Source organism: Entelurus aequoreus, linkage group LG25, assembly GCF_033978785.1.
Source record: "Entelurus aequoreus isolate RoL-2023_Sb linkage group LG25, RoL_Eaeq_v1.1, whole genome shotgun sequence".
Lineage (NCBI taxonomy): Eukaryota > Metazoa > Chordata > Actinopteri > Syngnathiformes > Syngnathidae > Entelurus > Entelurus aequoreus.
The window spans coordinates 2,002,965-2,021,169 of NC_084755.1; the positions used below are offsets into that span (position 1 = coordinate 2,002,965).

At 33.5% G+C, this 18,205-nt stretch overlaps 1 protein-coding gene across 1 annotated transcript in view; it reads left to right on the top strand.

Annotated features, from left to right (window-relative positions):
- LOC133642392 (centrosomal protein of 112 kDa-like) overlaps positions 1-18,205 on the top strand; it is a 159,964-nt gene that overhangs the window by 15,481 nt on the left and 126,278 nt on the right. The window contains exon 3 of the mRNA XM_062036556.1: positions 771-920. Within this exon, the coding sequence (XP_061892540.1) occupies positions 771-920 (150 nt within the window). The remainder of the gene's footprint in view (positions 1-770; positions 921-18,205) is intronic.

The following is an 18,205-nucleotide window of genomic DNA, read 5'->3' on the forward strand; positions in this document are numbered from 1 at the left end:
GATGAAATAGTCTTGTGATTTTTTCCCCACACATACATATATATATATATATATATATATATATATATATATATATATATATATATATATATATATATTAGGGCTGCAACAACTAATTGATTAAATCGATTAAAATCGATTATAAAAATAGTTGCCGATTAATTTAGTCATCGATTCGTTGGATCTATGCTATGCGCATGCGCAGAGGCTTTAAAAAAAAAAAAAAAAAAAAAATGTTTTTATTTTTTTTTATTTTATTTTATTTTATAAATAAACCTTTATTTATAAACTGCAACATGTACAAACAGCTGAGAAACAATAATCAAAATAAGTATGGTGCTAGTATGCTGGTTTTTTTCAATAAAATACTGGAAAGGATAGAAATGTAGTTTGTCTCTTTTATCCGATTATTAATCGATTAATCGAAGTAATAATCGACAGATTAATCGATTATCAAATTAATCGTTAGTTGCAGCCCTAATATATATATATATATAGATACATATCTCCCTTTTTATCTTTTTTTACTATTTATATTACCAAATGATTGTGTATGCACCTTAGGGCAGTGGTTCTCAAATGGGGGTACGCGTACCCCTGGGGGTACTTGAAGGTATGCCAAGGGGTACGTGAGATTTTTTTTTAAAATATTCTAAAAATAGCAACAATTCAAAAATCCTTTATAAATATATTTATTGAATAATACTCCATTTAAAATACGGGGACTCCATAATCATAGACGCAATGCTAACATAATATGTGTGGTGCAGGTGATGGTGGAGCTCCAGCAGTCGGTGTGCAGCTCCAATGAGGAAGCAGTCAGTCTGCAGCAGACCTTAAAGAGACAACTGGAGGAGGCCCGACAAGGATGGCTACAGGAGAGGAGAACTATAACGCAGCAGGCCCACCAGGCCAACAAGGTCAGTACTGGAACATTATTGGTCAGCTCTTCAAAGGTTTACATATTTATCTCTCAGCAAAGCAACACGTTGTCTGGCAGAAAGAATAGGAGTGTCTGGATGGGATTTTTATCTTCCTTTTGTTGCACACATTTATTTAGCCTGTCATTTTTATGGCGACTCGCAAAAGCTCCGTAGTGTCTTTTAGCGACTGCATGTGCGTGACGTCGACCCGAGCCTTAGAAATCCGTCTGTTGCATTCCTACTTCATGAACTCTGCATCAGTCATGCTGCTCACCTTCAACCTCTGCACTGCAAAAAGTGAAATCTAAGTAAGATGAAATATGTCAAATAAGGGTGATATTTGCTTATTTTCTGTCTGATAAGATCATTCTTCTCACTAAGCAGATTTTATGTTAGAGTGTTTTACTTGTTTTAAGGGTTTTGGTCCTAAATCAGGGGGGTCCAAACTTTTTCCACTGAGGGCCGCACACGGAGAAATGTAAGCATGCGGGGGCCATTTTGATATTTTTCATTTTCAAACCATAACAAAATATATGGATTTTTTTTTTTTAACCTTTAGGGCTCCGGGGACCATAAAGGGTCTCAGTCATTAAAACGTTAAAAATAAATAATTTTTATTTAACGCTTACAGTAAATCTCTATATCAACTTCAGGTTGATAAAAAGTAAAAATAAAAAAAAAAGGTTTTATGCCTTTTCTGTCAAAGACAACTTTGTTTTTTATAGTAAAACTGGAAATATGCAGTATTTAGTAATTAGAGCTCTAAAAGATCAATAATGCAGGACACCATTGATTTTAATTAGGGATGTCCAAAAATATCGGCCTGCCGATATTATCGGCCGATAAATGCGTTAAAATGTAATATCGGAAATTATCGGTATCGTTTTTTTTATTATCTGTATCGTTTTTTTTTTGTTTTGTTTTTTTAAATTGATTTAAATCAACATAAAAACACAAGATACACTTACAATTAGTGCACCAACCCAAAAAACCTCCCTCCCCCCATTTCTTTCTGTTATCAATATTCTGGTTCCTACATTATATATCAATATATATCGATACAGTCTGCAAGGGATACAGTCCGTAAGCACACATGATTGTGCGTGCTGCTGGTCCACTAATAGTACTAACCTTTAACAGTTAATTTTACTCATTTTCATTCATTACTAGTTTCTATATAACTGTTTTTATATTGTTGTACTTTCTTTTTTATTCAAGAAAATGTTTTTAATTTAGCTATTTTTTTATTTTTATTTTTTTTAAAGTACCTTATCTTCACCATACCTGGTTGTCCAAATTAGGCATAATAATGTGTTAATTCCACGACTGCATGTATCGGTTGATATCGGTATCGGTTTATATCGGTATCAGTAATTAAAGAGTTGGACAATATCGGAATATCGGATATCGGCAAAAAGCCATTATCGGACATCCCTAATTTTAATTCTTTAATATTTTTGAGAAATCAGTGAAAATATTAATACAATCCCACTAAATATATTTGGGATCCAAAAGGTCCCCCACTCATAAAGTGATACATTTTTATTCGTTTTTTTTTACTTTCAACACTTAAGTTACGAGATCAACTTCAGATATATCTGTCCATTTTACGTTGGAACTATTATTTTGTTTGTTTTTATGCTCTTTTGTCCTAAGAAAACTTTGATGTTTTTATATGGTTACTACACAATTTTATGCAATTTTTTTTCCACATAAAACATTTTAAAGTGTCATTTTTGAAGTAATTGGAGCCTTGAATAGGTCAATAATTTATTATAACATAGATTTTTTTTTTTTTTTTTGAGCAATAGCAAAAAAAAGAAAAATAAAGAAAGACAAAAGAAAAAAACAGCCTGCATGGCAGCTTTGTGTCAACATTGCAACTTTTTCTCGTTAGATTTCACCTCATTCCACTTTTTTAAATGTTTATTTTTTAATTTTTACAATACTATCAATTTTGCAATTTTTGCAGAATGTGTGGCGGGCCGGTAAACAATTAGCTGTGGGCCACAAATGGCCCCCAGGCCGCATTTTGGACACCTCTGTCCTAAATGATGTCAGTAAGATATTACAGCTTGTTGCTGAGATGTTATGAGCTATATTGAGTAAAACATGCTTGAAACTAGAATATCAACTGTTGCAAAGCTGTGTCATCAACACTCACAAGTATAAAACTGCTTTTTTAAAGTCATCATTTCTTACTTCAAGCATGAAAAAAAAAAAAAATCATGATGCATTTGCTTAATTTACGAATATTTTTTAACATATTGAGCAAAAAGGTGTCTTTTTTTTTATACCAAGAAAAGTGTACTTGTTATTAGTGAGAACATACTTATTTTAAGGTATTTTTGGGTTCATTGAGGTTAGCTAATTTTACTATTTTTTATTTTATTTTATTTTATTTTTAAATTAAATCAACATAAAAAATACAAGATACACACACAACCAGTGCACCAACCCAAAAAACCTCCCTCGCCCATCCACACTCATCCACACAAAAGGGGCTGTCTCTTTCCGTTATTAAACTTCTGGTTCCTACAATATTTTCAGGCTTGGTAAAAAGGATAGGACTCAGATGCAGAGTAGGGAACTTTGACAGGCTTTTATTTTGACAGCTTCCTTTCACCTCCACAGTCAAGGAATTACAATATCTGTATTAACCAAAAAACTAGTCGGCGAAAAAGGTTCCAAAAAAATAGGAACAACCGAAAATCACTCCGAACGGAGGAAAACACAAAAGCAAAGACAAACTATAATTGGCGCCGTATATGTCATAGAATTTATTAACAAAAAAAAACGCTCCAACAGGAGGAAGAAACAACAGCTATGAAAAATTCTACACTATATAATCCAGGGGTGCTCACACTTTTTCTGCAGGCGAGCTACTTTTCAATTGATCAAGTCGGGATCTACCTCATTCATATATATAATTTATATTTACTTATTTATGAAATATATGTTTTTGTTAACAAGTTAAAGGTGTTTAATGATAATGCAAGCATGTTTAACACATATAGTTAATATTGTTAATAAATTAAAGGTGTTTAATGATAATACAAGAATGTTTAATACATATAGTTAATATTGTTAACAAGTTTAAGGTGTTTAAAGATAATGCAAGCATGTTTAACACATATAGTTAATATTGTTAACAAGTTAAATGTGTTTAAACATAATGCAAGCATGTTTAACACATATAGTTAATATTGTTACCAAGTTAAAGGTGTTTAAAGATAATACAAGCATGTTTAACAAATATAGTTAATATTGTTAACAAGTTAAAGGTGTTTAAACATAATGCAAGCATGTTTAACACATATAGTTAATATTGTTAACAAGTTAAAGGTGTTTAAACATAATGCAAGCATGTTTAACACATATAGTTAATATTGCTACCAAGTTAAAGGTGTTTAAAGATAATACAAGCATGTTTAACAAATATAGTTAATATTGTTAACAAGTTAAAGGTGTTTAAACATAATGCAAGCATGTTTAACACATATAGTTAATATTGTTAACAAGTTAAAGGTGTTTAAACATAATGCAAGCATGTTTAACACATATAGTTAATATTGTTAACAAGTTAAAGGTGTTTAAAGATAATGCAAGCATGTTTAACACATATAGTTAATATTGTTAACAAGTTAAATGTGTTTAAACATAATGCAAGCATGTTTAACACATATAGTTAATATTGTTAACAAGTTAAAGGTGTTTAAACATAATGCAAGCATGTTTAACACATATAGTTAATATTGTTAACAAGTTTAAGGTGTTTAAACATAATGCAAGCATGTTTAACACATATAGTTAATATTGTTAACAAGTTAAAGGTGTTTAAAGATAATGCAAGCATGTTTAACACATATAGTTAATATTGTTAACAAGTTAAAGGTGTTTAAAGATAATGCAAGCATGTTTAACACATATAGTTAATATTGTTAACAAGTTAAAGGTGTTTAAAGATAATGCAAGCATGTTTAACACATATAGTTAATATTGTTAACAAGTTAAAGGTGTTTAAAGATAATGCAAGCATGTTTAACACATATAGTTAATATTGTTAACAAGTTAAAGGTGTTTAAACATAATGCAAGCATGTTTAACACATATAGTTAATATTGTTAACAAGTTAAAGGTGTTTAAAGATAATGAAAGCATGTTTAACACATATAGTTAATATTGTTAACAAGTTAAAGGTGTTTAAAGATAATGCAAGCATGTTTAACACATATAGTTAATATTGTTAACAAGTTAAAGGTGTTTAAAGATAATGCAAGCATGTTTAACACATATAGATTCCTTTATTTCATGAAGACAAGAATATAAGTTGGTGTATTACCTGATTCTGATGACTTGCATTGATAGGAATCAGACAGTGGTGCTGATAACGTCCGCATTTTCAAATGGAGGAGAAAAAAAGTCCTCCTTTCTGTCCAATACCACATGACAGTGGTTGGTTTTTGGCATATTATTTGTCCAGCTTCCGTACTCCTTTGTATACACTTTACAAGAAATACATTGGCGGCAAACTCCGTAGCTTGCTAGCTTTCTGAGACTCTTATTTTGTTAGCGCAGGCAGGACGAAGCAGCGCTTTTATTGTGCAACTGTGCAGTCGGTCTTTGGAGTTTTGACGACAGGTACGGCGCCAGAGTCTGTTGAAATAAAAAGTGTTTCTCGCCTTCCTGTCGGTAATTTTTTCGTAATAATGAGCTGGCAGCAGCCAGCGTCATCTCAGAAGACCCTTGGGTGCCGTGAATGTCAATCAAGTGACGAGAGTGACGTCATAGTGAAGATTTATGATCGCTCATTTTTAGGACTATTTTTGGGGATCGACTGACACACCCTCCGCGATCGACCGGTAGATCGCGATGGACGTAATGAGCACCCCTGATCTAATCTAATAAAGTTTAACAAAAATTGTCACTCAAAAATGTGAGGAACGAATGAAAAAAAAGTGATAACTCACCACTTTGGCTGAATAAACTAAATAACAAAAAATCACTCTGCTGAGGAGGAAGAAAGGAAAACTCAAAATAGCAACGAAGGGATTCAGGATCAAGGAACATAAGCACGAGACGAGGCAAGGCATGGACATGGAAGCTAGAGAGGCACGAATAAACGAGACAATCTGGCACAGAACAAGGGGAGGAGTGGGCTTATAAGACACATGAGGGTAATAGGGAACAGGTGGAAACAATCAGGGATGACGTCAGACTGATGACACAAAAGGAAACGAGAGGAGAGTTACTTTTCAAAGTAAAACATGCAAATCACAGGACAGAAAAAACCAAGACAAGACATAGAACAATACAGTCCTTGAAGCACACATTGCTGGTCCACTAACATTTTCATTAATTACTATTTTTTATCTCATTGTTTTTATGTTGTTTTGCTTCTTTTGGAAAGTCTTGACAAGCCGAATTTTCTCGTTCTATTGGCAGATAATTTTGCTTAGTTCAAATAAAATACCCCTCATTTTTTTAATCTTTTTTTCGAACACTGACTTTTTGCAGTGTGTTGTCCAAACGCAACACAGCAGCTGAATAGACCTCCAGCTGTGATGCGCACACTAAATAATGACTTTATTGGACGGGAGTCCTTTGACTCCTGCAGGCCTTGTGCCCAAAGGAAGCTGCCAGGGACACTGTGGCTCTTGATTGGGTGTGGCTGTCCCTAAATAAAGACTTGTTGTGTCTGGGATGAGGACTTGTTCCCAAACACAAACCTTGTCTGTCTGGAGTCGCAGCTGCTGCTTGTAGTAGTGAAGAAGAGGGGCAGGTCTTTGGGACTTTCCTTGAGATCCGGGTAGAAAGAAAAGTGTACACCATTATACGGTAGCAGTCAAATGTTTTCATACAACTTCTCATTCTAAAGTGGGGGTAAGATGAACAATAAATACATTAAGAAGTTCAATTCAGTTGATGTGGAACATGCATACGATACAACGTGATGCATCACATATTTCCAAGTTGTTTCATTACAGCACGTCCGAAAAGGAGTAGGAAGAAGCAGAGCTTATTCAATCCTACCCCTTTTCATACCATAGCAATGTTATCCCTATTGCCTTGTTCTCTGTAACACAGGGGTCACCAACGCGGTGCCCGCGGGCACCAGGTAGCCCGTAAGGACCAGATGAGTAGCCCGCCGGCCTGTTCTAAAAATAGCTCAAATAGCAGCACTTACCAGTGAGCTGCATCTATTTTTTTAATTGTATTTATTTACTAGCAAGCTGGTCTCGCTTTGCCCGACATTTTTAATTCTAAGAGAGACAAAACTCAAATAGAATTTGAAAATCCAAGAAAATATTTTAAAGACTTGGTCTTCACTTGTTTAAATAAATTCATATTTTTTTTTACTTTGCTTCTTATAACTTTCAGAAAGACAATTTTAGAGAAAAAATACAACCTTAAAAATGATTTTAGGATTTTTAAACACATTTACCTTTTAAATTCCTTCCTCTTCTTTCCTGACAATTTAAATCAATGTTCAAGTAAAAAAAAATTTTTTATTGTAAAGAATAATAAATACATTTTAATTTAATTCTTCATTTTAGTTTCTTGACGAAGAATATTTGTGAAATATTTCTTCAAAGTTATTATGATTAAAATTTTAAAAAAATTATTCTGGCAAATCTAGAAAATCTGTAGAATCAAATTTAAATCTTATTTCAAAGTCTTTTGAATTTCTTTTAAAATTTTTGTTCTGGAAAATCTAGAAGAAATAATGATTTGTCTTTGTTAGAAATATAGCTCGGTCCAATTTGTTATATATTCTAACAAAGTGCAGATTGGATTTTAACCTATTTAAAACATGTCATCAAAATTCTAAAATTAATCTTAATCAGGAAAAATTACTAATGATGTTCCATAAATAATTTTTTAAATTTTTTCAAAAAGATTCGAATTAGCTATTTTTTCTCCTTTTTTTTTCGGTTGAATTTTGAATTTTAAAGAGTCGAAATTGAAGATAAACTATGTTTCAAAATTTAATTGTCATTTTTTTCGTCTTTTCTCCTCTTTTAAACCGTTCAATTAAGTGTAAATATCATTAATTATTAATAATAACATAGAGTTAAAGGTAAATTGAGCAAATTGGCTATTTCTGGCAATTTATTGAAGTGTGTATCAAACTGGTAGCCCTTCGCATTAATCACTACCCAAGAAGTAGCTCTTGCTTTCAAAAAGGTTGGTGACCCCGGTTGTAACATAACAGTGAACAAATACATAATAAATAAATAATATACCATAGTAAGCAAACAAATATAAATACATAAATAATCTTTGTAATCATAATTCTTGTGGTGTGTACTTAGTGAACACTTGTAGTTTGAACAGTCTCTTAAACTTAATCATTTTGCTGCTTTGTTGGATTTCTTTGCTTAATCCATCATTTAGTTCCACATACTGATATACTGAAGGTCTTAAGTGTTGTACGTGCGTACAAATGTTTGAAATTACATGTTTCTCTAAGATTATATTTCTCCTCTTTTGTTGAGCAGCATTGTTGTACATTCTTGGGTATGGTGTATTATTCTAACTGATCTTTTTTGTAACACAGTTAGTGAATGAGGTGTACTGTTGTAGTTATTTCCCCATATTTCTACACCATAACTCAGATATGTAACACTAGCGAGCAGTAGAGAATATGACGTGATTGTGTAGTTTGCTTTATATATCATTTTAGATGTTTGCAAATGCACCAAATCGTTGAATTTTAATCATTGTGATTTAATAAAGTGTTTGTATGTTTTCTATAGCCAACATTATGTGTTATTCTAATTGATCTTTTTTTAATTTAATTTAATTTATTTTTTTTAAATTTATTTCTATTTTAAACAACATAAAAAAGACACAAGATACACTTACCATTAGTGCATCAACCCAAGAAAACCCTCCCTCTCCCATTCACACTCATCCACACTCATTTACACAAAAGGGGCTGTCTCTTTCTGTTATTAAAAAACTTCTGGTTCCTACAATATAGAATAATACAGTCTGCAAGGGATACAGTCTTTAGAGCAGTGTTTTTCAACCACTGTGCCGCGGCACACTAGTGTGCCGTGAGATACAGTCTGGTGTGCCGTGGGAGATGATCTAATTTCACCTATTTGGGTTAAAAATATTTTTTGCAAAGCAGTAATTATAGTCTGCAAATAATGTGTTGTTGTTGAGTGTCGGTGCTGTCTAGAGGTCAGCAGAGTAACCGTGTAATACTCTTCCATATCAGTAGGTGGCAGCCGGTAGCTAATTGCTTTGTAGATGTCGGAAACAGCGGGAGGCAGTGTGCAGGTAAAAAGGTGTCTAATGCTTAAACCAACAATAAACAAAAGGTGAGTGCCCCTAAGAAAAGGCAGTGAAACTTAGGGAAGGCTTTGCAGAACGAAACTGGCTACAAATTAAACAAAAACAGAATGCTGGACAACAGCAAAGACTTACTGTGGAGCAAAGACAGCATCCGAATGTACATCCGAACATGACATGACAATGTCCCCACAAAGAAGGATAAAAACAACTGAAATATTCTTGATCGCTAAAACAAAGTAGATGCGGGAAATATCGCTCAAAGGAAGACATGAAACTGCTACAGGAAAATACCAAAAAAAGAGAAAAAGGCCACCAAAATAGGAGCGCAAGACAAGAAGTAAAACACTACACATAGGAAAACATAAAAAACTCCAAATAAGTCATGGCGTGATGTGACAGGTGGTGACAGTACACCTAATTTGAGACAAGAGCTATAGTGATGCATGCTTGGTTATGCTTTAAAGTCATATCCAACAATTGCGACAACGACTTTTTACTGTCAACCGAGTTTTGTTTTTTTATGATTTCTGCTGGTGGTGTGCCTTCGGATTTTTTCAACGCAAAAAATGTGCCTTGGCTCAAAAAAGGTTGAAAAACACTGCTTTAGAGCACACATGATTGTGTGTGCTGCTGGTCCTCTAACATTTTCATTAATTACTACTTTTTATGTCATTGTTTTTATATTGCTTTACTTTCTTTTCTATCCAAGAAAAAGTATATATATATATATATTTTTTTTAACTTTTATTTATTTATTTATTTATTTATCTTATTTTATTCCACATTAAAAAATATACAATAAAATAAAATAGTTATTAAAAAAAAAATAAAAAAAATAAAACAAAACAAAACAAACAAAAGACCTTCTCTTCACCAGACCGGGTTGTCAATGAAATCAGATTGTTCAAAAGGGTTCTTAAAACCAGGTCCAGTCCAGATCACATCCAAGTCGAACTCAGCAACACACACCTTCATTTATGTACACTTAAAATACAACAACAAATTGCATATCATATATAAACAAAATTACATTTTCAAAATAAGCCTTTGAGGACTTCCCATCTTTTTCTATGTTTTTTGGCATCATTATCATTTTCAACCATATCATTTTCTAAAGTTAAAAAACACTGAATAAATGTTTTAAAGAAAGAAATACTAAGTGAATATCTGTTTTTGGCCTTAAAAATAAACCTTTTACCGAGTACTATAATTAAATTGACTAAATCATGACTGTCAATGAACTCTCCTAAAATAACAGAAACCACATCAAGCTTCATAAACAAACCAATCTTTAAACACATTATTTCAACTTCCACCCAAAAACGAAGACACAATATGACAATACCAAAACAAATGTAGGGTGGATTCAGGCTCCTGACAACAAAATCGGCAATCATCTGACTCTTGTCATATTTCATATTTAAAAAAAATTTTTTTTTCCTAATTGATCGTTCTTGTAACACAGTTAGTGAATGTAGCGCACATTTGTAGTTATTTCCTCATATTTCTACACAATAACTCAGATATGTAACACTAGTGAGCAGTAGAGAATATGAAGGGATTTTTGGTTTCGAATAGGGATGTCCGATAATGGCTTTTTGCCGATATCCGATATTCCGATATTGTCCAACTCTTTAATTACCGATACCGATATCAACCGATACCGATATCAACCGATATATACAGTCGTGGAATTAACACATTATGATGTCTAATTTGGACAACCAGGTATGGTGAAGATAAGGTACTTTTTAAAAAAAAATTACAAAATAAAATAAGATAAATAAATTAAAAACATTTTCTTCAATAAAAAAGAAAGTAAAACAATATAAAAACAGTTACATAGAAACTAGTAATGAATGAAAATGAGTAACATTAACTGTTAAAGGTTAGTACTATTAGTGGAGCAGCAGCACGCACAATCATGTGTGCTTACGGACTGTATCCCTTGCAGACTGTATTGATATATATTGATATATAATGTAGGAAGCAGACTATTAATAACAGAAGGAAACAACCCTTTTGTGTGAATGAGGAGGGAGGTTTTTTGGGTTGGTGCATTAATTGTAAGTGTATCTTGTGTTTTTTATGTTGATTTAATTAAAAAAAAAAAAAAAGATACCGATAATAAAAAAAAACGATACCGATAATTTCCGATATTACATTTTAACGCATTTATCGGCCGATAATATCGGCAGGCCGATATTATTGGACATCCCTAGTTTCGAACATGTTTTGCTTTATTCATTATTGACGTGTTTCTTGCTACTTTATGTTGTATATTTTTGACATGAGATTTCCAGTTAATTTTATCATCTATTATTACACCAAAAAATGTATTTTCTTTTACCCTTTCAATATTTACTCCATCCATCTGTATTTGTGTTTGACTTTCCCTTATAAATCCCAGGTATTATTATTATTATTATTACTGTTACCAAATAGCATTATTTTAGTCTTACTGAGATTCAAAGATAGTCTGTTTTTGTCAAACCATCTTTTGAATTTGTTCATTTCTCCTGTTATTATTTGTATTATCTTCTGTGTGTTCTCTGCTGAACAAAACGCTGTTGTATCAATAAGAAAATACGTAAATACATGTTTGGGGCTGTGGAATATACTTTTTATTGGAACCTCCGTGATTGGTAGGTTCGATCAGCTCCGCACATACACAACAATGTTCAGTGTCATTCATATAAAACTTGAGGGTTCGCACTAACATTAAACGTTCATATTAAGGCGGGGGCCACAAAATATCGTCTCGGGGGCCGAAATCTGCCCGCGAGTTTGAGACCACTGTTCTAAAGCATTGCAAAGTATCTCCAAACTTCTAAATGTTATTTATTGATAAGTTGTATCAAATCTCATCATGATGCTGACTCATTCACTAATGTTTATAAATCATCAGCAGCTAAAAAATATATATATATATATTTTTTAAAAAGCCTAGGGATGTTGTTTGCAGCTGAGGCAGATGCAAGGCTGACTTTTTGTATGTGACCTAGAAAATATGTCAACTAGTATTGCACTGTCTATTTATTTTTTTATTCCCAAAACACACTATCAACATTTTAGTGAAGACTTGCCTTTTCATTCCTTTCCCTACAATTTTTTAATTGTGTAAGTTTGAGCAACTTTAAAATATAACATTTTTAAAACTACATGAAATTGTCACGTCTGAAACTCATGCACCAACATCAGGAGGACCCTGAGGTCCTCACTCAGTACGTATCCATGCACTAAATTAGTCCGATTTCTCAAATAGTTCGGCTCTAAATAAGCCTCCTACAGCCCATGGAAACACCTTAATCTGATTGTGTTCGGTTTTTGAAAAATCTGATTAACACACTTGGATTATGTGATTGGAAACTAAATCTCTCAGGGGGGTATACGCTGTAGAGCAGTGGTCCCCAACCACTGGGCCGCGGCCCGGTACCGGTCCGCGGACTGACTGGTACCGGGCCGCACAAGAATTAAAAAAAAAAAATGAAATCAACATAAAAAACACAATATATACATTATATATCAATATAGATCAATACAGTCTGCAGGGATACAGTCCGTAAGCACACATGATTGTATTTATTTATGTAAAAAAAAAAAAAAAAATAAATAAAAAAAATTTAATCAACATAAAAAACACTATATATACATTATATATCAATATAGATCAATACAGTCTGCAGGGATACAGTCCGTAAGCACACATGATTGTATTTATTTATGTAAAAAAAAAAAAAAAAAAAAAATTTTTTTTTTTTTTTTTTTTTTTTTTTTTTTAATACCCCCCCACCGGTCCGTGGGACAAATTTTCAAGCGTTGACCGGTCCGCAGCTACAAAAACGTTGGGGACCACTGCTGTAGAGGACCCTTCCTTCGTATCACACATGTGCCAGTCTCAACACGCGGGATACAACTCGGAAGCAGGTACTATAATAGCAAGTACTATAATAATAATAATATTACTACCGTATTTTCCGGACCATAGGGCGCACCGGATAAAGGAAATGTTATTCTAAGGAACTGAAGGGAGAAACACATTAATTGAAGTATTATTGTAGCCAAATGATTTACAAACGTGCATCTCAATCTGTGCATGTGTAATCCAATTAGTGTGCGTCTGTACTAATTTGTGTGTCTGTGTATCAATCTATGTGTGTATGTGTATTCAGAGCCACGTACGTGTGAAGTGTGTGTGAAAAATAAAGACGCAAAGACCCGCCTTTGGTTGCTTCTGATTGGTTTAGACTGTGTGGTGCCTTCTGTAGTTCATGTATTGTACTCTCATTGGTTCTTTTGGTAAGTCAATCTGAATTACTGTCTGCCACGTGGCTCGGTCCTTGTCAGTCGCAAACGATAACAACAATACTCTCGTCTTACGTCATTAAAGAAGTCTCGCAAGATTAGAGCGGCCATATTTTGTAACGGATCTAAAATCGAGCGATCCATGACGTTCCAACCGGACATGGAGCGATCCATACTACATACTGTATACAGTACAGGCCAAAAGTTTGGACACACCTTCTCATTAAAGCTTCAAGCACACCTGCGAAGTGAAAAGCATTTCAGGTGACTACCTCTTGAAGCCCATCGAGAGAATGCCAAGAGTGCGCAAAGCAGTAATCAGAGCAAAGGGAGGCTATTTTGAAGAAACTAGAATGTAAAACATGTTTTTAGTTATTTCCCCTTTTTTTGTTAAGTACATAACTCCACATGTGTTCATTCATAGTTTTGATGTGACAATCTACAATGTAAATAGTCATGAAAATAAAGATTGAATGAGAAGGTGTGTCCAAACTGTTGGCCTGTACCAGAGGCTCACCAAACGATGTATTCATATCTATAAAGTTAAAATCGGTTATGAAAAAAAAAAAAGATTAAAATGACCAAAATATGCTAAAGTTTGTACATATTACATATTGTTATGAAGGTGTCTGTTACTACATTATATATATATATACTTGCAGTGTGTATATTGTACATATTACATATTGTTATGAAGGTGTCTGTTACTACATTATATATATACTTGCAGTGTGTATATTGTACATATTACATATTGTTATGAAGGTGTCTGTTACTACATTATATATATACTTGCAGTGTGTATATTGTACATATTACATATTGTTATGAAAGTGTCTGTTACTACATTATATATATACTTGCAGTGTGTATATTGTGCATATTACATATTGTTATGAAGGTGTCTGTTACTACATTATATATATACTTGCAGTGTGTATATTGTACATATTACATATTGTTATGAAAGTGTCTGTTACTACATTATATATATACTTGCAGTGTGTATATTGTGCATATTACATATTGTTATGAAGGTGTCTGTTACTACATTATATATATATACTTGCAGTGTGTATATTGTGCATATTACATATTGTTATGAAGGTGTCTGTTACTACATTATATATATACTTGCAGTGTGTATATTGTACATATTACATATTGTTATGAAGGTGTCTGTTACTACATTATACTTGCAGTGTGTATATTGTACATATAACATATTGTTATGAAGGTGTCTGTTACTACATTATATATATACTTGCAGTGTGTATATTGTACATATTACATATTGTTATGAAGGTGTCTGTTACTACATTATATATATACTTGCAGTGTGTATATTGTACATATTACATTTTGTTATGAAGGTGTCTGTTACTACATGATATATATACTTGCAGTGTGTATATTGTACATATTACATATTGTTATGAAGGTGTCTGTTACTACATTATATATATACTTGCAGTGTGTATATTGTACATATTACATATTGTTATGAAGGTGTCTGTTACTACATGATATATATACTTGCAGTGTGTATAATGTACATATTACATATTGTTATGAAGGTGTCTGTTACTACATTAGATATATACTTGCAGTGTGTATATTGTACATATTACATATTGTTACGAAGGTGTCTGTTACTACATTATATATATACTTGCAGTGTGTATATTGTACATATTACATATTGTTATGAAGGTGTCTGTCACTACATTATATATATACTTGCAGTGTGTATATTGTACATATTACATATTGTTATGAAAGTGTCTGTTACTACATTATATATATACTTGCAGTGTGTATATTGTGCATATTACATATTGTTATGAAGGTGTCTGTTACTACATTATATATATACTTGCAGTGTGTATATTGTACATATTACATATTGTTATGAAGGTGTCTGTTACTACATTATATATATACTTGCAGTGTGTATATTGTACATATTACATATTGTTATGAAGGTGTCTGTTACTACATTATACTTGCAGTGTGTATATTGTACATATTACATATTGTTATGAAGGTGTCTGTTACTACATTATATTTATATACCGAGGATGTCGTTGTGGCTTGTACAGCCCTTTGAGACACTTGTGATTTAGGGCTATATAAATAAACATTAATTGATTGATTGATGATATACTTGCAGTCTGTATACAAATTGGTATTTTTTATCAATGTGTACCTATTAATTGTTACACCCCGACTTCTTCACTTTCCTAAAAGGTGTCCCCCCCACAACAACGTGGTCCAAAAGCCCTGCTGTGGACCACGTCTGCGTTCCAAAAGTCTGAGTGCGGGTGTTGTTGGCTGACATATTTCCACTCCGCTCCCTTACCAAAGCGTTGGGATTAGAGCGAGGGGTTTAGACAATGGCATGGGAAGAAAATAACATCAAAGTATTGGGATCATTCCAAAGCAGTTGTTCTGCATGTATGCAGCAGCAGATTCCAATGTGGCTTTATTTTTTCCTTTCTCTCCTCGCCAGCCAGCCCTGCTCTTCTTCTTCACCCACATGTAGCCATCTGCATGTCTCTACTGTACTTCTTCACCCACATGTAGCCATCTGTATGTCTCTACTGTACTTCTTCACCCACATGTAGCCATCTGTATGTCTCTACTGTACTTCTTCACCCACATGTAGCCATCTGTATGTCTCTACTGTACTTCTTCACCCACATGTAGTCATCTGTATGTCTCTACTGTACTTCTTCACCCACATGTAGCCATCTGTATGTCTCTACTGTACTTCTTCACCCACATGTAGTCATCTGTATGTCTCTACTGTACTTCTTCACCCACATGTAGCCATCTGTATGTCTCTACTGTACTTCTTCACCCACATGTAGCCATCTGTATGTCTCTACTGTACTTCTTCACCCACATGTAGTCATCTGTATGTCTCTACTGTACTTCTTCACCCACATGTAGCCATCTGTATGTCTCTACTGTACTTCTTCACCCACATGTAGCCAACACAAACACAACACAACAAATACCCAGAACCCCTTGCAGCCCCAACCCCGCCCACCTCTATGTCCCAAATTCCAAGCTGCTGTTTTGAGGCATGTTAAAAAAAATAATGCACTTTGTGACTTCAATAATAAATATGGCAGTGCCATGTTGGCATTTTTTTTTCCATAACTTGAGTTGATTTATTTTGGAAAACCTTGTTACATTGTTTAATGCAGGGGTGTCCAAACTTTTTCCACTGAGGGCCGCACACAGAAAAATTAAAGCATGTGGGGGCCATTTTGATATTTTTCATTTTCAAACCATAACAAAATATATGCATTTTTTAAATTTATTTTACCTTTAGGGGTCCCGGGGACCATAAAGGGTCTCGGTCATTAAAATGTTAAAAATAAGTCAGATTATTATTATTTTTAAATTATTTAACACTTACAGTAAATCTCTATATGAACTTCAAGTTGATATAAAGTAATACAAATTAAAAAAAAATTTTTTATGGCTTTTCTGTCAAAAACAACTTAGTTTTTTTTATAGTACAACTGAAATATGCAGTATTTAGTCATTAGAGCCCTAAAAGATCAATAATGCAGGACACCATTGATTTGAATTCTTTCATATTTTTGAGTAATCACAGTGAAAAGATAAATAAAAAATCACTAAATATATTTGGGATCCAAAAGGTGCCCCACTCATAAAGTGATACATTTTTATTAGGTTTTTCTTTTACTTTCAACACTTAAGTTACGAGATTAACTTCAGATATATCTTTTTTTTGTTTGTTTTATGCGCTTTTGTCAAAGAAAACTTTGATGTTTTTATATGGCTACTACACAATATCTGCAATATTTACCCCGTAAAACATTTTAAAGTGAAATATTTGAAGTAATTGGAGCCCTGAAAATAATTCATTATAACATGGATTTTTTTGTCATTATTTTTTATTTTTTGAGCAATGGCAAAAAAAGAAAAATTAAGAAAGACAAAAGAAAAAAAACCAGCCTGCATGGCAGCTTTTGTGTCAACATTGCAACTTTTTCTCGTTAGATTTCACCTCATTCCACTTTTTTTAATGTTCTTTTTTTATTTTTACAATAGTATTTCCAGAATGTGTGGCGGGGCTGGTAAACAATTAGCTGCGGGCCACAAATGGCCCCCGGGGCCGCACTTTGGACACCCCTGGTTTAATGCATCCAGCGTCGCATCACATCAAAATGAGGCATAATAATGTGTTCATTCCACCACTGTATATATCGGTATCGCTTGATATCGGTATCGGTAATTAAGACTTGGACAATATCGGAATATCGGATATCGGGAAAAAAAGCCATTATCGGACATCTCTAGTCATGAAGTATCCATCCATCCGTCCATTTTCTACCGCTTATTCCCTTTCGGGGTCGCGGGGGGCGCTGGAGCCTATCTCAGCTACAATCGGGCGGAAGGCGGGGTACACCCTGGACAAGTCGCCACCTCATCGCAGGGCCAACACAGATGGACAGACAACATTCACACTCACATTCACACACTAGGGCCAATTTAGTGTTGCCAATCAGGAATATATTGGAGTCAATGTTTGGTCTCAAACAGACACACACACACACACACACACACACACACACACACACACACACACACACACACACACACACACACACACACACACACACACACAC